The sequence below is a fragment of the Urocitellus parryii genome, chromosome Y (genome assembly GCF_045843805.1).
Source record: "Urocitellus parryii isolate mUroPar1 chromosome Y, mUroPar1.hap1, whole genome shotgun sequence".
Taxonomy (NCBI): domain Eukaryota; kingdom Metazoa; phylum Chordata; class Mammalia; order Rodentia; family Sciuridae; genus Urocitellus; species Urocitellus parryii.
The window spans coordinates 34,738,042-34,761,491 of record NC_135548.1 but is presented as its reverse complement, the minus strand read 5'-3'; the positions used below and the strand labels follow the sequence as shown (position 1 = coordinate 34,761,491).

The following is a 23,450-nucleotide window of genomic DNA, read 5'->3' as shown; positions in this document are numbered from 1 at the left end:
TATATCTCATCTGTTGCTATCCTTGTTTTCTACTATAACCTGGTAGCCTTATTTCTTTCTAGCATGTTTGTCATCATGGAAGATGATATGTAAAAAAAAATGCAAAGAATTTTTTTTTTAAAAATACATTACCTTTGAATCAGGTGACGGAATGGAAGGACAATCATTCTTTATTCTGATTGCCTGCACAAGTGTGGTTTCAACTACTTCCTTCTTTGATTGGTAGGTTTACTGTTGACAGGTAAGTTTCCACTCTTTTGGTTCCCAATGTCATATTTTACTTCTGACGGTAAAAACATAATAAACAGTATATAAAATTCTGTAATTTTTTTAGTAGAATCTTTTTTATTCAGAAAAAAACAAAACCAAAAAAAAAAAGAACAAAAAATCCAAAACACAAAAAAAAAAAATGAGAAAAATTTTTTTCCAACCACACACAGGAGGAGTATGGGTAAGGGGGAGGTATCTTTCCATCCAGCCCCGGCCCTGCCCCAGCCCCAGCCCGTGGTTTTGGCAGCAATAAGGGATGTGGGGTAATGGCCCAAAAAATAAAAATGGTGTCTGTGTATGGGAAGGAGGGGGTGCAAAAGCTGTGGGGAGTGGTGAGGGAAGGGACAGAAGAGGTCAGTACTGGGCATGCCGCAGGTGGGAAGCCATTTCATAACATTTCTTGTTGATCAAACCACCGTGGACACCTTCTTTGCCCATCAGCAGGACTAGCGTCTTGGCAGTCATGGTGACAGTGACATTGAAGGTGGGGGCTCCACCGGTGCTCTTGGTACGAAGATCCACGGTAAATTCTCCATCCTGCAGCAGTGAGTCCCGGATCACAGAACATTTCTGGCCCCCAAGTGTCAGCCCATTCACGAAAAAACTTGACCAGTCTTTGCCAACCAGGACACCAACCTCAGCTGGCGTAATGTTGACGAAGGTTTTCCCGGGGACGCCGGCCCAGACGGAGGGCGAGTCCTTGTAGCCCACGATGGCTGCGACCTGACAGGTCCCGTCTGCCATGAGGTTGTCGATGTAGGCGTTCCACCCGGCCATGGCGCTGCTGCTGGGACTGCTCTCGGAGCTGCTGCTGGGGCCGCGGGCTGGGCTCGGGCTGCCTCGGACTGGCGGGCCGGGGAAGGCGGAGAGCTCGGGGCACGCGCAACCATCCGGACCGCAGCTCTGCTAGCTGTGCAGCAGCCCTCGCACCGCCACTTCCTGCTCTTCCCCCCCTCTGGATTTTTATTTGCAAAGGCGGTAGGGGCGGGGCCTGCTCCCCATTCTCTCCCTCCCCCCCGTCTGCCCAGATACCGAACTTTGCAAATGCAATTTTAAAAATCCCTCCCCCCCCTGGATTTTTATTTGCAAAGGGCGGTAGGAGCGGGGCCTGCTCCCCATTCTCTCCCTCCCCCCGTCTGCCCAGATACCTAACTTTGCAAATGCAATTTTAAAAATCCCTCCCCCTATTGCAAAATTTGCAGAGTTCGATGGAAAGCTATGAAAATGGCTGGGGGTGGGGGGTGGCGGGGGAAAGGATAAGATTAGGTCTTGCCCCAGTTGGCATTGACTACAAACTAGACTTTGGTATAGGGGAAAGGGGTGAGCCAGAGAATGTAAAAGAGAAAGGAGGAATAATTAGCAAAATGCAAATTGAGCAAATTAAAGCGAGTTCCGCGAACCCAGGGTTAAACAGAACGACTCCTCTTTCCCCCACCTCCGCCGGAGGGAAGGAACGGCCAAAATTCTGTAATTTAAAGTCAATAAGCATCAGAATTTCAGGCAGTCTTCAAATATCTTACCATTCTTCATGGATTGTCTGGAAGCTTCAATTAATTCTTTTCCTTCTTCTGGGATGTTCTAGGAAGAAAAAAAATTAAAATATAATAAGAACCAAAGTTGACAAAATAATTAATGTTCTCCACTACTGCAGGGTACAACAGAATAAGCATTCTGATGTATACTCAAACTAAAATTCTCTCACTAATGGGGTAAGGATTATGAGCCATGACAGAGATATCTCCAAAATGTCACTCCCCTTATCTCCAATTGATTTTTACACAAATACTGAAATACATTATACTATTTTTAAGTTGAATGTTATAGAATAAAAATCATATCCATATTTATTTAGAATACTTTTGAAAAAGACTAAAAATATGAGAAATTATAGGTAATATTTTAATGTGTTTTTATGACTTAATATTGGCATGAATTACCTCTTGAGGGGAAAGCTCATAAGACATGAGCTTTTAGAGTATCAAAGATGATTGACTGTATTCATAAACAGTATAAGTTTTGTCCATCTTATGTGTTAAATAGCTAAAGATAAATGATTATACAAATTTTGCTGCTTTCAAAAGAAAGAGAAATGACAAAAACCATCTTCTGGGGTGATATCAATGAATAAAAACCACACAGAGTTACTAAACAGAAACACTAACTCAATAACCAAACCAAAGTGACAGAAATGGCACAATGAAAAGACACTGAAGAATGTTTTCTGCAGGGAAAATTAGGCATTAGAGTAGGTTATTGTTTTAGAAAGGGATATATATATTCTTTTTATTCCAGTACCTTCATATAATTAAATTAACAAAACAATAAGATATAAAACAATACAATATCTCTTAATAAACCAGGTGGTGCTGCTAACCACATCACCAGGTTTGCTTGACATAGGTAACAAAAGACAGTGGAATATGTTGTTTTTTAAAGGATAAGCAAGAAGGAAGAAACTACAAATTTTCATCTGAAGTCCAAATTTAAACTCAAATTTGGAGAAGGCTTGGAGGATATTGTTGTTCCTACTAACACATTTATGACATTACTCTAACTTGTTTATTCTTCCTTTATAGCACCAATTTGAGATAACTTGCTCAAAACTTTCACATCCAACATATTAATAGAGAATGAAAAATTAAAGCATATTTTTGAATTCAATATACTTAATTACTAGTTATCTCATGCATATTATATTACATATGACGTTTCAGCAAGTAGACATTTATTTTATCCACATTTACTCATGTTCAACAAAGTATATAACACCAATTGCTAGAAATAGTGCATTTTTCCAAGCCAAATGAGCTCAGTTAAGTTATGAATAATATCATAATAGCATTCTAAATGGAATACAGTATGATAACTCTATACTTTTATCCCCCAAATAAAAATTACACCCTTCTTACTCACATAATATTTGGATCTTCATAACTGAAATAAAATTAAAGTTATTCAAAAACAAAAGATGTTGTTTACATTTAACCTTATTTTAACTGCTCCAGGATATTTGCAAATATATTTCCTAAACTAGAATAGTTTATAAAATAGTAGTGTTTTGCAATGAACATTTAAGTAAATATAGAAACATCTAAAATTTGAAATTTCAGAGTGTGACATAGAATTTGGATATTTTAAGAAAGTATAATGAAAAAACAACAATTCTGAAACTAAAGTATTTCAATTATTGGAGTTTCTGCTTCTAAACTGGTTATTACTTTGCACATGCCATCTAATCTTCGATTAGATGAAGAGTAAATTTTTAGAAAATTTCATTACCTGATATTTTTTTGAGAATTTTTAGTGGTTCTTTTCAGTTATACATCAAAATAGAATTTATATACTAGGATATAATTATAAAAGCATAGAATTTAATTTGTTCTAATTCAGGACCTAGTACTTCCTTATGTTCTTCTAATCTATCTGCTATTTACTTATAGTTTTTAAAATTACTGAAAGTTTTAGTGGAAAGACTCAATGTATGGATATGTAAGCCCTTCTTAATGCAAGTATTAAGATATAGATTCTAGATTACTGGGTTACCACAATTCGCAATATTACTTTAGTATAAATACAGAGCCAAGGAGTGAAATAGAGAATACAAGTCTCCTTAAATGTTATGATACCAAAACATCAAGGGTCCAAGTGAAAAAAGAAAAGTTATATGCAATGTATATTATGCATTCCAAACTAATGGCACCAGGGAAATTCCACAATTCTATAAAAATTAATTTAGGAATGGATATTGTAAGTCATGTAAGAATGATTTAAAACCACAGTAATATAAACTGACCCAAAAATCCTTGACTAAAATATTATATTTTTCTGCAGTTAGAAAGCTGCAATTTTTCTGTTACTATTTATTTCCCAGGCTATCATTCCTTCCTACCCCCGGGACCCCCAAGTACTTAAGAGAACATTGATACAAAAAAACATTTTTAAAAAATTCAACATAATTCTTTAAAATGGATCATTAGTAAATTTTCATATAAAATGTAAGAAAAATATAGCTACATTTTCAGCATTAACATCTTAAAACACAAAATTCAGAGCAAGAACATGAGCTTTACAAAACATCACTTTACCTTATTATGAGCTTTATACTTGCTCTCAACCCTTGCAAAGCAGCAATCACCTGGATGTGATTTTTTAGTAGATTTTTAGAGCAAAAATGTATAAAAAAACAGGTGAGTAGTTTTCTTTTTAAAGTAAACTCTGTTTAAAGTTAAGGTATAATTTATTAAATAAATGGTGTTTCTTGATTGGCATAATTAAAATATGACCTCCATTTAAAAAAATAGCTCATATTTACCTCTTTCTGTCTCTACTGCTGTGAATCTATAAAATATTCAATGAAGGCACTCTTAGTTCCAATTCAGAGAAAAAGCCAATAAATCAGCAGAACCTGATAATAATTTATTTTTGCAAATTGCCTGTCTTGAAGACTGAACTTAAAATCCATGTAATAGCTGGCATTTTTCTTCCACCTGAACTGAAACAAACCTCTGATAACTCAAGACAAGGTAGCAAGATGCACAGTTCCCTATCTTGGAATTCCAGGAGTCAAATACTAAGCAAGGTGGCTTGAAAATGTCGGTCTTTGTTATTCAGCATGGAAATCACCAGTAATAATACACTATCCAATCCCTTTATACATAAAAAGTGCGAAGAGTTCTCTGGAACTTTAAAAAAATTTTGAAAGCTACAAAATTTGTCTGAAAGATGTATTCTAAATGTTATTAGAATACATCTTTCAGACACATTGAAATAAATTATAAAATTGATTTTTTTTCCTGTGTCATTCCCACTTTATTCAAGTCCTCATAAACTAGGAAGCATTTTAAAACCTTTACAGACTCTCAAGGGGAAAGACTGCCAGAAAAGCAGAGTCTTGGTATTTGTACCTCTGTTTCCCTAACTATTATGTAAATGTCCTCCTTCCTCTGGGAATCCATTTCCCAGTTTCTCATCTGCAAAAATCAGTGGCAGTCTCCAAACTTGAAGTCTACATTCCTTAAATATACAGATTCCTGACATAAGGTTAAACTAAAAGGAATCTCAATCAGTGGCCTGTCTAAATATATATCTAATCAAAATAGAAATAAAAATATTAAAAGCTTATGACACTGATGTTTTGTTATAAAATATTCCTCCAGACCCATATTGGAGAAATTTTTAGAATTAATATTAATTGTATTTCTGACAGGTAATTAATGAATGCATTAAAAATTCCTATGTCTCCCACTTTGTACTTATCAAATGCAAGGAAGAAACATGGGGATTATAAAAGTTTGATACTTAAAAGTAAATTATTGGTCCCATAACCTTAATCTTTACTAAAAGCTGTAAAAATGAAAGAAAACCTTATCTTTGTCACATAAAATAGGATAAAGATATCAGTGTCAAACAAGGGGAGACAAGCAGGAAGTGGCTTTTCTCACAGCTCCATGACATGGGATTCAGAGAGTGAGAAAATTACTTCTCTGTGAGGTGGGGATTAAAGCATGCCCCTGATACTCAATATTGGACAGAGAGCCTTGAAAACTGGGGAATTTGGGGTGCATCAGATGAAGATGAGAAACAGAACTGAAGCTTAGGTTCTGATGTGAGTGGGGGAAATCAGTACATGAGGACGGAAAAGACTGAAAAGTGCTGCAGACAAGGGGCTAGTGTTATGCCTCAGAGGTAGAGTGTTTGCCTAGCATGCATGAGGCACTGGGTTCAATTCTCAGCATCATGTAAAAATAAAATAAAGATACTGTGTCCACCTAAAATTAAAAAAGATAATAATAATAAGAACAAAAGTGCTGCAGACAGTCTTGGAATGCAGAATCTGGGACCAGGGGTCAAGCCTGCCCTGGGCAGACTCAAGTTTTTCTACTCATTAAACTGTGGAATGAAAGTCACCACCAGTCTGCCTGCTATGTACAGGTAGCAGAAGCTGGAGATATATTTAAACATCTGTTACTGCAGTGGCTCCAACTCAGACTGAGAACTTAGATCCATGTGTTGAGGCTCAGTCCGATACATAAATCTGCCAGACACCAGCCACAAGGCCTAAACTGAGCCTAGCAAATCAGTAAAATTCCTGGCATGGACAGTATTTTTCCTGGAGGTAATTCAAGTCAGATAAGCCAAAAAGAGCCTATCCTCCTCTCTTCCCTTGACACAACAGTGCCCAAAACCAGTGGCAGTGGCTTCAAAATCTCATTGAGCAGTATTGATGGTTCTTGGTGCTTGGTAACAGACCTCAGGATGTCAGAAAGAACAGTGCCCTGGAAATACAGAATGGTAAAGGATTGGCTTCACTGTCCCATGAATGTAGCCCTGAGGAGAAGAGTGAGGTATAGTACGAGGTGTGCATTTATTTATTTATGCCTAGTAACTTCCCATGGAATAAAACAATTGGGGAAAATACTGGACCTCACTGCCTTCCCTGAGTATATCTTGTACAATGCAGCATAACCCTTATCATGGAGATGCAGCTGACAGCACTTCTCACAGCTCCCTATGCCATTCCATGGAGAAGGGAAACTGAGATATGGAAAGATACTTTGGAACAGACAACAAGCACATAATCTCAGTAACAAACTAGGTTTTTATTTTTGTTGTTGTTATTGTTGTTTTAGTTTTTCTCTGTGTACAGATGGATGCATGATGAATATTTATACATTTGCACATCTACATATGTTTCTGGTTCTTCATTTGTGCCATTGTTAAACATAGTTATTTTTTCCATTATCTGTTTCTGAGGGTTAAAGATTTCAATTAGCATATTTTGCATTGGCTTTTTATTCTGTTTCAAATCTTTTATTTCCCTTTGTTTCTATATCTCTCGTTTCTCTTACAAATAATCAAATTCCATTGTTCTCTCTTTACTCTTTATTTCTTTTACTACTAAGCAAATAATCTAACATTACATTTTAAGGACCTAGAGAAAAACACTAAAATCAGCAAAAGAAAGCAAATAATAAAAATCAAAGATGAAACTGATAAAATCAAATATTGAAAAAGAAATTAATCAATTTTTTAATAAACAAAATTGGTAAATTTTAGCCAAGCTAACACAGAGATAAACATGCAAAGTACTAAAATCTATGGTGAAAATGGAAATATCAGCATAGACACTACTGTAACAGAGCATAAATAGAGTCTATTTTTCAATATCTATATCCAAATAAGCTAGAAAATCTTAAAGACATCAGTAAATTCCTGGAAACATGAAGTACCCAAATTGAACCAGAGGATATAGAAAATTTAAACAGATCTATTGCAAATAATGAGAATAAAGAAGTCGTCAAGACTCTACCAACAAAGAAAAGCCTAGGACCAGATGGATGCTCAACCTATTTCTACCAAATCTCTGAAGAAGAACCAATACCAATCCTCCTCAATCATTTCATGAAAGTAAAAAAGAGGGAACTATTCAAGTTAATTCAATGAAGCCTATCTCACATTGCTACCAAATCCAAAGACTCATCAAAAAAAGAAAAATTCAGACTAATATCCTTGATGAACATAGATGCAAAAATCCTCAATAAAATACTGCTAAATCCCATACAAAAATATATTTTAAAAAATAGTGCACCATGACCAAGTGAGTTTCATCCCAGGAATACAAAATTGATTCAACAAATGGAAATCAATAAATGTAATTCATCACACAAATAGACACAGAGATGAGAACACATGATTATCCAAATAGATGCACCATCTACTTTTGACAAAATACCACATCCATTCATGCTTTAAACTCTAGAAAATACAGGAATTAAGGAATCAAACCTCAACATTGTAAAAGCTATACATGACAAACCCAATGCCAACATAATTCTAAATGGAGAACAACTACAGAATTTCTTCTAAAAACTAGAATGAGACAGGGATTCCCACTTTCACAACTTCTATTAGTACATAAAGAAACTCCTAGCAAATACAAAATGTAGATATAATACCCTGCAATCTATCAGATCATAATGGAATAAAACACCGAATAACCAAATTCACTATTGAATGATAAACAGAGAGCTGAACAAATCAGGTCCTTTAATCTCTAGCTAGAGCAATGTGGCAAAGGAATGTAATTAAAGGGATATCAAAATGAAAGAAAGGGCTAAAACTAGCTCCATTTAAAGAGGACATGATTCTATACTTAGAACACTCCCCACAAAAAAAACTCACTAGGAAACTTTTAGAACATAATTGAATTCATCAAATTGCAGGATACAAACGTAACACTCATCAATCAATTTTGTTTCTATTCTCCAATAAAGAATGAGCTAAAAAAGAAATTAGGAAAATTATCCTATTCAAAATAGTATAAAAACACTTGGGAAAAAATCTAACAAAAGAGGTAAAAGACCTCTACAATGAAAATTACATAACACTCAAGAAAAAAATTGAGGAAGACCTTGGGGGATGGAAAGACTTCCCATGTTCTTAGTCAGAATTAATACTGTCACAATGACCATACTACCAAAAGTGCTATAAAATTTCAATGCAATTCCCTTCCAGAGCCCAAAGATGTTCTTCACAGAAACAGAAAACATGGAATCATGAAATAACTTAGATAAACAAGAGACCTAGAATACCCTAAACAATTCCTAGCAAGAAAAATGAAGCATGAGGCATCACAATATCAGACTTCAATTACACTACAGAGGTCTAAAGACAAAAACAGTATGCTTTTGGCAACAAAACAGGCAAGACCACCAATGAAACAGAAGACAGAAACAAAACCAAATAAATACAGTTACCTCATACTAGACAAAATCACCAATATAATATGCTGGAGAAAAGATAGCCTCTTCAACAAATGGTGCTGAGAGAATTGGAAATCCATATGTAGTAGAATTAAATGGAAACCTAATCCTCTCACCACACAAAAAACACAACTCAAAGTGGATCAATGACTTATGTATTAGACTAGAATCCCTGCTCCTGATGGAAGAAAATGTAGGCCAAAAACTCCAACATATCAGCTCAGGAACAGACTTCTTAATATAATCTCTAAAGTACAAGAAGTTATTGGTGGGCCTGACCATGGATCGACAAAGAAGAATGCCTATCTTTCTCATTGTGCAACAGAGAAGTCCTAACATACAACACTATGTTTTGGAACAGAGTGTTGTCAGAACACTGGCAAGCACCATTTCCCTGCTCCTTTGACAATAAATTATTCCCCTGTTGGTACAAGGCAGTTCCTAGACTCTTGGTTTCAAGAATCCTGTAATATTGGCACATACCCACTATAGAAGCTATTTTTGCTGCATAATAGAGCAGAAACAATTCTCTGAAAATGTCTTTGGAGCAGTTTCTTTGTGCCTTCATGCTCCCAATAGTAGATGCTGGAAGGGCAAGACTCTTCTGCAAAAAGTAAAATCAATTATCAATAAATAGTACTGCATCAAACTAAGAAGCTTCTTCATTGCAAAGAAAAACACCAAGAACATGAAAAGGGAACCAACAGAATAGGAAAAATACTTTTGCCACCTGCACCTCAGAAAAAGCATTAACTTCAGAATAAAAAACTAAATAATGGGGCTGGGGATGTGGCTCAAGCAGTAGCACGCTCGCCTGGCATGCGTGCGGCCCGGGTTTGATCCTCAGCACCACATACCAACAAAGATGCTGTGTCTGCCGAGAACTAAAAAATAAATATTAAAAATTCTCTCTCTCTCTCTCCCCTCTCTCACTCTCTCTTTAAAAAAAGAACTAAATAATGATGATGATTTTGATGATGATGATGATGATGATAATAATAATAACTTAAAACTAATAATAACACTACCACCCATTTAATAAATGAGCAAAGAAATTCAACAGGAACTTCACAGGAGAAATACAGATGATCAACAAATATATAAAAATGTTTACAGAAGTTAAAGAAAAGCAGTAAACAGACCAGGGAAAGATGGCTTACAAAGACATTCCAGTGTAGGAGAGAGCAAATATGCTAATATCTTACTTCCAGCTACTTTTTCTATTTTATGTGTGGTACAAACAAAACTTTACCTCCCTTAAGGGTAAAAGTGTTCAAAGATGGCAACCTTCAGAGTTTATATACTCTTATCCACACCACATTGTCATGGGTAAATGTAGAAAGAAGCACTAGAAAGGTATCAGTAAGTTGTTATGTAGTAGCTGATACAATAAAATATTTACATAGACTATTAACTCACTCATGCTTTCAGAAGGAGCCAAACATTGTCTATCCACATAGGAGAAGAAAATCTTTCCCACTTCATTTACATTATAGAACAAAACAAAATAATATAACAACAACAATCAAAGAAAAAAAACAATGTGAATCTTGTGGCATTTCCTCTGAGAGAATTTACTGGTAGGACAGAGGAAAGAGATAAGTGGTACTGTATAGCATAGAATGTATGAGCTCTGGCTTCAATTCCCAACAGCGAAATAAATAATGATGATGATAACTATAATGGAGATGATGATGACTATGATGATGAATGATGATTTTTTAAAAAAAAAATTGTACTGTTAAAATGATACAGGCTGAATTTATATTCACCACTCAAAAGAAGAGAATTATTTCAATTCATGCATTCTATTCAAATTTGAGTCTTATTTCCCATGGCAAGGTAAATGTAGAAGACTTTTTGATGACATTTTATAAACTATGACTTCTTTAAAAATATGTTTTTAGTTGTAGTTGGACATAATACCTTTATTTTATTTATTTTTATGTGGTACTAAGGATTGAACCCAGCATCTTGCATGTACTAGGTGAGTGCTCTACTGCTGAGCCAAAAAAACCCAGCCCAAACTACAATTTCTTGAGACTGTAAAATTCCATTAAGAAGAGTTTATCTGGTCCCAGGAGAGCAGGATGGTCCATTTAGCACTGTGTTATACAATATGATGTCAATTTTCCCAACCCTCCTCATAAGTGGAAGTCTTTTATAGACTCCACACTTCTTCAGCATGCTTCAGTATGCATTTTATATGTCCTCATGTCCTATTCTGATGAACAAAAGCACTAAAAATGGAAGACAACAGCTTTAAATGTACCCAACTCACAGAGAATGTACCTCAATTTCATGATGCTATGCTGGCATCACAAAAGCACTAATATAAATATAAATATAAATATAAATATAAATATATATATATATATATATATATATATATATATATATATATGTTCAAATGTATTGTTTTCTTTTTCTGTTTAATTGTGACCTGAATGATTTATGGGCATTTATACAAATTCATATTTTTTCTCATTTCTAGCATTTTTTTTTTTGTTACTGGGGATTGAACTCAGGAGTACCCGACCACTGAGCCACATCTCATCCTTGATTCATTATTTTATTTAGAGAAAGGATCTCACTGTGTTGCTTAGCACCTAGCCATTGCTGAGGCTGGCTTTGAACTCAGCCTCTCCTGTCTCAGCCTCTCAAGCTGCTGGGATTATAGGCATGTACTACTGAGCCCAGAGACTACTAGCATTTTTGAAGCCACTTATTTTTCATGGATCAATATTTGGAGCTACCAATAAAGAAAATTCCATGAGTAGATAAATTCTATGTCAATTCCTACCAAATCTGTAAAGAAGAAATTACACCCAAAACTCCTCAAATTATTCCATTAAATAGAAAAGGATAGAACACTTCCAAACTCATTCTATGAAGGAAGAATCACCCTGATAACAAAACCAGACAAAGATACCTCAATGAAATAAATCTTTAGATAAATATCTCTGATGAACATATATGCATAAACTCTTGACAAAATACTGAAAAATTACATACAAAAACATATTAAAAACATAGTGCACCATGACCAAGTGGAGTTCATCACAGAGATGCAAGGTTGGTTCAACCTATGAAAATCAAAACATAACTCATAAATAGACTTAAAAATATCACATAATTATCTCAATAATTGAATAAAGAGCATTTGACAGAATACAGCACCCATTCATGTTCAAAATGGTAGTAAAACGAGGGATAATAGGAACATAACTGAACATTTTAAAAGCTCTATTCCCCAAAACCCAAGACTAACATCATTTCAAATGGAAAAAAAATGAAGAATTATTTCTAAAAACTAGAACAAGACAAGGGTGCCCTCTTTTACCACTTCTATTCAACATATGAATATTGAAATTCTAACCAGAGCAGTTTGGTTAAATAAATTAAAGGGATATAAATAGAAAAAGAAGAGCTCAAAGTGTCCCTATTTGCCAACAACAAGATTCTAAAACTACACCACAAAACTTCTAGAACTCATAAACAAACTCAGCTTAGTAGCAGGTTATAGAATTAACACCCATAAATCAATTATGATCTTGTACACAAATTATGTATCAGCTGATGAATCACAATAGGCTCAAAAAATTAGAAAAACAAAATAATTGGGAAACAATCTAAGAAGTGAAAGACCTCTTTTATGACAATTACCAAACACTAAAGGAAGAAATTGAAGAAGCCCTTAGAAGATGGAAGATTTTCAATGGTCTTGGATTGGCAGAATTTATGTTATCAAAATTGCCATACTACCAAAATTCTATAGATTTAATGCAATTCCTATTAAAATGTCAATGATATTTTACAATGAAATAGAAAAAGCAGTTATGAAATTCACTTGAAAAAACAAGAGGCCCAGAATATTCAAAACAATCCTTAGTGAAAAAAGTGAAGGAGGCAGCAGGCATCACAATATCCAATCTCAAATTATAATATAGTGCTAAAAATGGCATGGTTTTGACACCAAAACAGGCAAAAAGTCCAATGGAACACAGAAAACATTACAGAAATCACATAAATATTATTATCTCAAACTAGACAAAGGCACCAACAACATACATTGAAAGAAAAGACAGCCTCTTAAACAAGTTGTACTGAGAAAATTGGAAATATGTATATGGCAGAATCAAATTGAACCCATATCCCTATTCCTGCACAAAACTCAACACAAAGTACATCAAGAACTTAGGCATTAGACCAGATATCCTGTACCCATGGAAGAAAATATAGGCCCAACTCTCCATCATGTTGGCTTCCTCAATAAGGCTTCTAAACTGCAACAAATAAAATCAATAATCAATAAATGGAAAGGTAACAAAGTAAAAAGATTTCTCACAGCAAAGAAAATTATCAGGAACATGAACAGAGAGCCTACAAAATGAGAGAAAATCTTTACCACCTGCACCTCAGAACATTAGTCTTGTGGATATGTAAAAAACTCAAAAACCCAGCTCAGGAGGCTGAAACAGGAGCATCAAGAGGTACTAAACAACTCTGTGGCTAAATAAAATTCAAAACAGGGCTGGGGCTCGGGCTCAGTGTTAGAAACTTGCCTTGCCAGTGTGAGACCCTGAGTTTGATCCTCAGCACTACATAAAAATAAATAAATAAAAAACAAATAAATAGATAAGTAAATAAATTGTGTTCATCTATAACTAAAAATAATAAAAATAAAATGCAAAACATAGGGCAGGGGATGTGGCTCAGTGGTTGAATGCCCTTGAGTTGAATCCCTAGTACTTGCCCCCATGGACAAAAATCAAAAAACTTAACCCAAACATACAAATAACCCAATACAGTTGGGCCTATATTCTCTTCTAGTGGGCACAGGATGTCTATAAATATGCAAAGAATCTGAACTGGTAGTTAATAGAACAAGAAATACAACTGGTCAACAAATATATTTTTAAAATGCTCAAAGTCCCAACAATTAGAAAAATGCAAATTAAAACTACCTTGAGATTCCACTCTTGGTTCAGTCGGAATGGTAATTATCAAGAATGCAAGTCACAATAAATGCTGGAGAGTATGTGAAAAAAATGTTACACTCATACATTGCTAGTGAGACTGCAAATTTGTGCAAGCATTCTGGAAAACAGTACAGAGATTCCTCAGAAAATTTGGAATGGAAACCCCATTCAACCAGTTATCAACCCAGTTGATTCTTGATTTTATTTGTTGCAATTTAGAAGTCTTGTTGAGGAAGTCAGTTCCTAAACTGACATGATGGAGAGTTGGGCCTACATATATAACCAAAACACACTGTAGTATGTTAAAATCAACATACTACAGTGACACAGCCATATCAATATCTCCAGCAGCCCAGCAATAGTTAAGCTATGGAAACAACCTAGGTGGCCTTCAAAAGATGAAATTTAAAGACAATGTGGTATATATACACAATGGAGTATATATACCAAGTATTCTCATCCTTAAAGAATAATGAAATTTATGGCATTTGCTGGTAAATGGATGGAATCTGAGATTATTATACCAAGTAAAATATGCCAATACCAAAAAACCAAATGTCAAATGTTCTCTCTGATTGTAAATAGAATAAGTTATATCCCATGTATGTACAAAATACACTATACTGTCATATATATCTTCAAAAATAAAAATAAAACCTGGTGCTGAAAGAAATTAAAAATAAGAACAGAGATAAAAAGTTTTCACCTAACACACCCATTTAGTAATGAATAGAGATGACTAAAATTAAATGGTGTGAACATCCTAAAGCAAAACTAAAAATAAATGAAGCAACTCTTATGCAATTATGCAGGTATGAGATCTTCATTTATTCAGGTCCTCAGCCTAGGTCTCTCCAATGTATTTGCAGACAGCACATTATTGACAAGTTTGGAAGAACCACAACAGAAAATGCATTTCAGATACTCTACTGCCTATATTACTAGTCCAATAACGTGACTCCACTCTCACAACACCAACACAAAAAGTTGTTACTTGACAGTGCAAACTATCACAACTCAGGAGTCATAGATAAGACATAGGAAACTACAATACAGACACCATTTGGAAAAGAATTCAACATTACACGTTTAACCAATAGCACAGGACACATCATCCAGGGAAATCTATTTCCTTAGCAGACACTCACATAAATGTGGAAAAGATATATATCCCTGAAAATGTACAAATTTCAATACAGAAATATACGAAAGGTAAAATGCAAGGTAGCATGACTGCTTCATAGTTCATAACTCTAGAAACTCTTTCCAAAGATAATGTAATAGACAAAAGTGCCAGAAAAAAAGTTTGGAAAAGGGGTTTAAAATTGTGAATTAATTCAAAGATGAAGCAAAGAAAAACTGAGTAAATGAAGGAAAACAATGCAGGACATGGAAAAAAATTCAATACAGATTCTGGAAAAGAATCAATTAGAAATCTTAAAAATGAAGAGCCCAATGCCTCAAATTAAAAATATCCAGTTGAAGTCAGACCCACAAACTAGATCAAGTGAAAGAAAAATATCATAGCTTGAAGGTGATGAAATATCACATTCACACAATATCAATAACAATTAAAACAATTGTAAACAACTTACAAACCCACTAGACACAATTCATATACTACTTTTATGAATCACTGGTACACACAATGGAGAAGAGGTACAGGCTGCAGGCAATGCAAATTTTCTCAGTGAACAAAAGTAACTATTTCTTTTATATTGTGAAAGTTATGGACATCCAGGTATAAGATTTTAGAATACCAAGTGGACATGGCCATATGAGAACCTCTCCAAATCATAGTCTATAAAATTACCAAAGGTAAACTGAAATCTATAATAAGGGCCAAAGCAATTATAAACACATCAGAAAAATATTAGATTTATGAGTAGAAATTTAAAGGCCCAGGATAGTAGGAAATGGTATAATTCAAACCTCACATGAAAAGGTTAATAAAAGAAACGAAGAAAAAACTGTAAAATGGATGAAAAGGGTGGTCATCATGTTAAGGTGAAAAAATCAGAAAAAAATCCAATTATCATATTCTCTTCCTAACATATGGTATCTGGAAAGAGAAATTATGGAGGGAATATTAAAGAATAGGGATGGTAACTGGGGATGAAAAAGAGAGAGTAGGGAAAATTGGAATTAAGGAGAGTGGTCAGGATTCAAGTATTGTATATGAGTGTATAGAAATATCACTGTGAAATTCACTAATTTGGTCATTCAATAGGAGTTGATATTAATAGTTGACAAGAACACCTGTTTTTATAACAAGGACAATTTGTTATCATGTGACCATATACAAAACACAATGTACTAATTTAAAAATATTATTCTTACTTCTGCAAAGACATAAAATTTCAGAATCAAAATTAATGTAGAATTTCTTCACAATATCATTTAGATGATAAATTTCCTATAATTAATTACTAACTCCTGAATTCTATATGATCAAGAAAGATATTAAGAAAAATATGAATGGAATTTGAACATTTATTTTTTTCCACTGTTCTTTTGTGATCAAACTTTCTTACTCTTATTTACACAGGGCATGAACACCAAGAGTAACTCACTTTTGTGAGTCTTACCTGGATTGAAATTTACTGATGTTCTAGATTGTGCTTTCATATAACAAAGAATTAGATTCCTGTTGCTATGTTTTGAAAAGTAATAAAATTTGTATTTTAATATTCAGATGAAAACATTGACCAAATACATTTCAATACTTATTAATGTTTTAGATCTAGTATCAAAACTTTTTAATATGCTCTCCAAATCTGTATGCTGTATAAACATTTTATTAACTTGAAAATTATTTGTCAGTGTTGTTCTGTTTTTGAGATGGTTTTTCATGATGATGGTCAGGCTGATCTTAAATTCCTGGGCTCAAGCAACTGTCCTGCCTCAGGTTCCCAAGTGGCTGGGGTAAATGCATGTGTCTCTGTACTCATAACTTGTAATTAAAAAGAAAAAGTAAGATGAAATGATCATGAATTGAGAGAAAGACAGGTACATATATTAACTAGTGTGTCTTGAACTCAGAAAATTCTCTGTCTGTAAAAAATAGCTTTTTGTTCTTGCACAAGTACTTTCCCTTAGGCTTAAAAGCCTTCTAAAAAATTAGGGTTGTATAACTTTAGTTCACCTGGTTGTTATTGAGATTTACCAAGATAATATTGAAACATTTTAAGCAAAATAGTAAAATAATGACATACTTCACTACTTAAAACTGACCTAGAACTAATGTGTATTTTTCACAGATTCTAATATTCAAAAGTTAAAATTATTTTAAAAAATGCTTGTGTCCTAACTTTCATTATTAATTGGGCTCTTCTTTGTGCTTTATAACTCAGAGCAAATCAGCAATTAATTTATAAATCTATTTATAAACATCTCCTTTAATAAAGAATATAATCATCCCCTTCTGTGAGACTAATCAATAGCATCAAAGGCAAGAAATTAACAAATGCCAAGTACTGGCTTTGTCGACTACCATTTCTTCCCTACCTAGTTGAACAGAACCAGCAGATCTTTGTAAGAGTAGCTACGTTTCCATGTTGTTCTCCAACTGACATGGAACACAAACTCCTCTTTAACACAATGGATGCTGAGGAGTCATGATGGGGCTTAGCTCTCTTGCATTCAATGAATCTACTTAATCTCTTCCTTTTGAGATAGAACTTAATAAATGCTCAAAACTTTAGGCAGTGATTCCAACAGCTTGTAAATTTTTCATTGCTCCGGAAAACCATTAGAAGTGCCATTCAAAAGTTGGCACCCACCCTGGAAAACATAGATATGGGGCTCCCTGCAGTTAAAGAAAATCTATTTCAAGGGATGGAAGGATTCAGGGAACAGATGTATTAGCCACATTGACAAAAAACTCTTGGTATCTTCCAGTGACATTACTTGAAGCTCTCTAATAGCTTTGAATGATTTTAATTTTATGACAGAAAAAAAAGTCCTCAAAGGATAATTCACCAGAAAGGGCAAGGCTAATAGGAATCAGGTTCCTACAATGGGGACAAGGTCAGAGTGTTTAACATTTGTTGGCCAAAGCTAGAGGCTAAGTTGCCAAAGCAGAGTGCTGCTGCTTGGAAACAATTGTTAAATAAAAAATCATGAGTGCATAAGAACTAAAAAGAGTGTTGTAACTATTGAGTCTAAGTGTGTGTTACCATGAAGACTCAGAGTTTGGGATCATGTTATAATAAAAGCTGTTCATTACCAGACTGCAGGGCCAGTTCTGGCAGAAACACCACAGCAACAGAACTGACAGAGACAAAGGAATAATTTAAAACCTATTTATCCCCCTCCTTTTGATTATAGAATTGTCTTCATTAGACTTCAAGAACTACCACATATCCAGCAATCCCTATTGGCTATATATGTCCCAAAGGAATGAAATAAGTATGTCTAAGAGACATTTGTACTCTAATTTTCATTGCAGCACTATTGAAAATATCCAAGGTAAAGAATCAACCTTAGGATCTATTAATAGATGAATGGATAAAGAAATGGTACATACACACAATAGAATAATATTCAATCATTAAACTAAAGAGAATCCTGGTCTTTGTGAGAAGATACATAAACATGGAAGGCATGCCATTATTAAATTAAAACCATGCACAGAAAGATAAACCCCATGATTTTACTTGTAAGTACAATCTAAAATTATTTCCCATTGAACTGCAGAATGGTGCTTACCTGGGTCTGAGGTGGATGTGGGAGGGTTGATAGAGAGATTTTGGTCAAAGGAGACAAAATTCTCAGTTAAGAGTAACAATTTTAAAGTTCTGTTGTACTTCATGTTAGTTATAGTCAATAATCATATAGCTTAACTTGAAAAATTCTGGGACAGTGGATAGTATGTGTTTTCACAACAAAAATAATAAATATGAGACGTAATACATATGTTAATAAATAAGATTTTATTATTCCATAATGCATACATACTTCAAAACTTGTTGTACATAATAAAGAAAGAAAGAAAGAAAGAAATACAATTTTATCTGTCAATTAAAATAATAAAAAAGAAAAAAATAGAAAAAAATGTTAACTGTAAAGTAGGTGGGTATAAGATCAACATCTTTATTGTGGTAGCTCTTACCTAAATTGAATGCTTGAATAGAACAAAATAGCAAACTCTCCCATGAGTAAGTAGTAAGGAGCTTCTCAACTGTTTCAGTTGTATATTTAACTATATATATCACAGACAAGGGCTTTTTCAATGATGACCAGATTTTGTTGTATCTACCAATGTAATTTGTCACATAATGAACAGAAACTGATGAGTATTAATAGGCAGATGAAACATATTTAATAATATTCAATGTCTATTAGTGACTAGGAAATTATTTTTAAAAATCAGAAGTATAAATCAATTAACCTATTAAAATTAGTTTCCATTTTTCAAAAAGACAACAAATATGAAGCAAAACATCATCTTGATTTGGTGTGCTTGTATAAGAGACCATACATAAATATCTGCTAGAATAGATTTTCTTATTTTAAGTATATTTTAGCCTTGTCTCTCAAGGCAAAAGTATACTTAAAATAAGAATATTTAGAAGAATTTGAGCAAAAAAGTAAAACTCAATACACTCTTTGAGAAAATGGACATTTAACTTTTATAATTATTAAGACAGCTTGAAAAGTAGCTGGCTATAAGATCAACATACTAAGTTTGATGTTTTATCCGTCAGTTAATGTTTAACATGCTAATTATGTTAAATTAATAAATTCAGTTCTAATCCAATGAGAGTTATTTGGAAAACCTGTGTTTTTTTGTTGTTATTGTTGTTACATTGATAACTTTATTAAAAATTGAATAGAACATAATTTAAAGGCTCCATATCCATCATCTTGCTCCCCACTTCCATCTTCACTGAGAAATTCTGCAAAATTTTTTTCTGGGTCTGCTGTTTTTGGCTTCTATTATTAACCACATCTTTATTTCCAAATCTGGTATTGCAACTTTTTGATCATTTTAGAATTAGCCTCAAGAGAATGATGTCTCCTATTGATCCATTGCCAAAGCTGTCACTTTTGTCAATTTTCTGATAGTCTTTTCCTGGATACATTTTGATCCTCCAGTTACAAGTTGCTTATATAGCCCTCAGAGGACTCATTGCATGTCTGTATTTATTTCATCACATTTTGAATAAAAGTTCTGCTCAATATGGCATCTTCTGCACATTCCTCCTAGTGACTTTATTCTTTCTTTTTTTCTGACAAAATCTTGATTTTACTCAAAATTTGGACATCTTATATCTGTACTTGCTCCAAATTTAATTTAATAGAATCAGGAAAGTTTTGGAAAACATTAAATAGGGTCTGTCAGAATCATGTAAAAAACAATTTTATACAAAATTTTGATGTAGTTCAAAACCTACTTATGTCTAAAAATATTACTAACAAAAAGTTGGAAAGTTTTCCTCAGATATAAAATATTGGTACCTTTGTTTAAAAACAAATTAATCTAAAGTGAGATTGTTCATTATGTTCAATCTTCAGAAGAATTTCTTTGAAATCAGAAACACAATGTAAATACCTGCTAACAACTGTGAAACACGTAATATTTTAAATGCACATCTTCTATCATTCAGTAATTTTACCAAAATCCTTCAATACAAAAATATAGGTACATGTAAATATTCATGCCAATTTATTTGTAAAATGTAAATTCAGCTAGGCATAGTGATGCATGCCTGCAATCCCAATAACTCAGAAGCCTGAGGCAGGAGGATTACAAGTTCAAGGACAGTCTCAGCAACTTAGAACTTGTCTAAAAATTTAAAAAAATAAAATTAAAAGAAATGGGGATATAGCTCACTGGTTTGGTGACTCTGGTTGTTTCCACATAGGAGCCTAATTGCACTGTGACTTTTGTATATAAAATTGTGTTTTTATATAGAATGTAAACAAGATTGTATACAGAGGGTGCAATGATGAAATGCATAGCTTCACAGTGAAATCAAAATATCTTTCTTATATTAGGAAATCAACTGTAGTGTGAATGTCTTTTTTATATAAAAGAGTGCAATAAAAAGATACAACAATGTACACAATTCATAATATAATGTATAATATTCCATAAAATATTATGCTTCATATCTCTAAATAAGAAACATGGATCCTAAGGCAAATTAAAAGATTAATTTTGTTTTAAAATTAGCACAACATGTTACTAAATTGTCTCATTTCTAATAAGATTTTAGTCTATCATTTTCTAATTAGACAGGATGAAAAATACTAATGACTCAAAATCAAATGATAAACAACATAAAATAAAGAAAATAATGAAGAAATTAATATAAGCTGTACACAGAATGATGAGATTTGATCATTAAAATATCTAAATTTCTTACTTGCAGAGAAAATACCAGATTTTGGTTACACAGTTTTATGTTTAAAGCCTTGAAATTTGGTAATTTTTTTTGCTATATCTAAGAGATGAAGATACAATAATCAGAGTGAGACTTGTGTGTATATATAAATAAAAAATATCTAAGTATATTATGGCTAACATAATTGTAAAATGATCTCATTTGTCTTTAAATCAGTGGCTAACATAATTTTAAAATGATCTCACTTTTCTTTCAATCAGTGGCATTCAGGAAATGAAAATATAATAAATTTTTTTATGAATAAGCATGCACGTGCATTTCTAGTGATTAAGTTTATGCATGGATTCCTCTGAGCCACTTGTCCCCATATGTTTGGTCAAATATTATTCAGATGATGCACATGAAGGTGATTTTTTAATGAGACTGATTTGAATCAGTAGAGTGTGAAAGCAGATTACCATTTTTACTGTGGTAGCTCTTACCCAATTTGAATGTTTGAATAGAACAAAATATTATGATTAACTGAGTAAGTAATATGGAGCTTCTCACACCTGATTACCTGAACAGAAACATCTTTTTCTGCTTTGTTTCTGCCATTGGACAAAAACCGAAACATCAGTTCTTCTTTGATCTTGAATTGTCTGATGTTTAGACTGGAACATATCTTCCCTCTTCCTCTTCTATATCCCCAGCTTTCCTACTGCAGATTCTACAACTCCTCAGCTTTTATAATTGCATAAGCCAATTTCTTAACATAAGTCATATTTATGTCTGTACAAGAATGAATGTGTGGTGTGTGGATACAATGTTTTTTTTTTTTCTATTTCTGTAAATAATCCTGACTATCTCACTATGGAAATCAGATACCAGTAAATTTACCATGTAATTTATTCAACCAGAATGAGATTTTGAAGAAGTTTTAAGTCTCCTAAAAATTTCCAAATGAGGAAAGGAATATGCAGACTTCAATCATCATGTGAATTATTCATGGCCCATATCACACTTCCCCTAAAACCTTTTTAAACTGAAATACAATGAGAATGTAGGGAAGTACTATGTAAAGGAAACAACAGTAAGAGCTGTTTGTAAAATCAGTATACACATTCTTCACCATGGTTCCAGATTTATTTGCCTACATAAATTAGAGTGAAAACAGCATCTAAGATGTTGGAAGGAAATTATGAGTATGTGATTTTTCTAGAACCATTAGGGACAGTTTTTTTTTTTTTTAATATTAGAGTAAAAACCCTTTCCATGAAATCTATGGACACACTTTCCTTGCCTTTTACAGTCACCTGTTCAAAACTTTCATTGAACATTTATTGTGTGACATTACATCTTCTAAATTTTGTAGATAAACTGGCAAGAATCAAGGACTACAAGACGCTTTTATGTAACCTGTTTCATAAAGGAAAAATTACAAGTAATGAAAAAACATATTTTCCAACAGCATCTCCTTCCCCTGAAAAAAGGCAGCAATCAAAATTAATTTAAAAAGAGCATCATGATGCCACAGAGAGTGAGGAATTTAGAGCATGTACAACAACAACAACAACAACAACAACAAATATATCCTTTTAATTCCAGAAACACAGGAGGTTTGTGGCATAAGGATTGAAAGTTGGAAGCCAGAATGGGTAACTATCTCAATATTAAACAACAACAACAAAAAACTGGGAATGCAGGTCAGAGGTAGAGCACTCTTGGGTTCAGTTTTCAGTGCTGACAGCAAAATCAAACTATACAAAAAAGAAAGAAATCACCAAATAAATTTCTTGACTATGTGCCTAAAATGTATGTACAATAATTATTCTGACATTTATTTAATATTTTTACTAAAACAACTAGATGGAAAAAGTGTAAACAGGCTCTCTGAAGCAACATAATCGAAAGAAGTAAATTAGGCCAGGTCTGCCTGTAATCCTAGCAGCTCAAAAGGCTGAGGCAGGATGATTACAAGTTCAAACCCAGATTCCTCCACAATGGTGAGGCACCAAGCAAATTAGCGAGACTCTTTTGGAAGGAAAAGTCAAAATAGGGTTGGAGATGTGGCTCATTAATTGATTGCCACTGAGTTTAATCCC

At 33.6% G+C, this 23,450-nt stretch overlaps 1 protein-coding gene across 1 annotated transcript in view; it reads right to left on the bottom strand.

The window, feature by feature from the left end:
- Positions 1 to 469: 469 nt before the first annotated feature.
- LOC144251045 (profilin-1-like) overlaps positions 470 to 23,450 on the bottom strand; it is a 44,391-nt gene continuing 21,410 nt past the window's right edge. Inside the window, exons 2-3 of the mRNA XM_077794172.1 lie at positions 1,791 to 1,848; positions 470 to 1,115 (exon numbers count right to left, since the gene is read on the bottom strand). Coding sequence (XP_077650298.1) covers positions 625 to 1,115; positions 1,791 to 1,800 — 501 coding nt within the window. The 5' untranslated portion in view covers positions 1,801 to 1,848 and the 3' untranslated portion in view covers positions 470 to 624. The remainder of the gene's footprint in view (positions 1,116 to 1,790; positions 1,849 to 23,450) is intronic.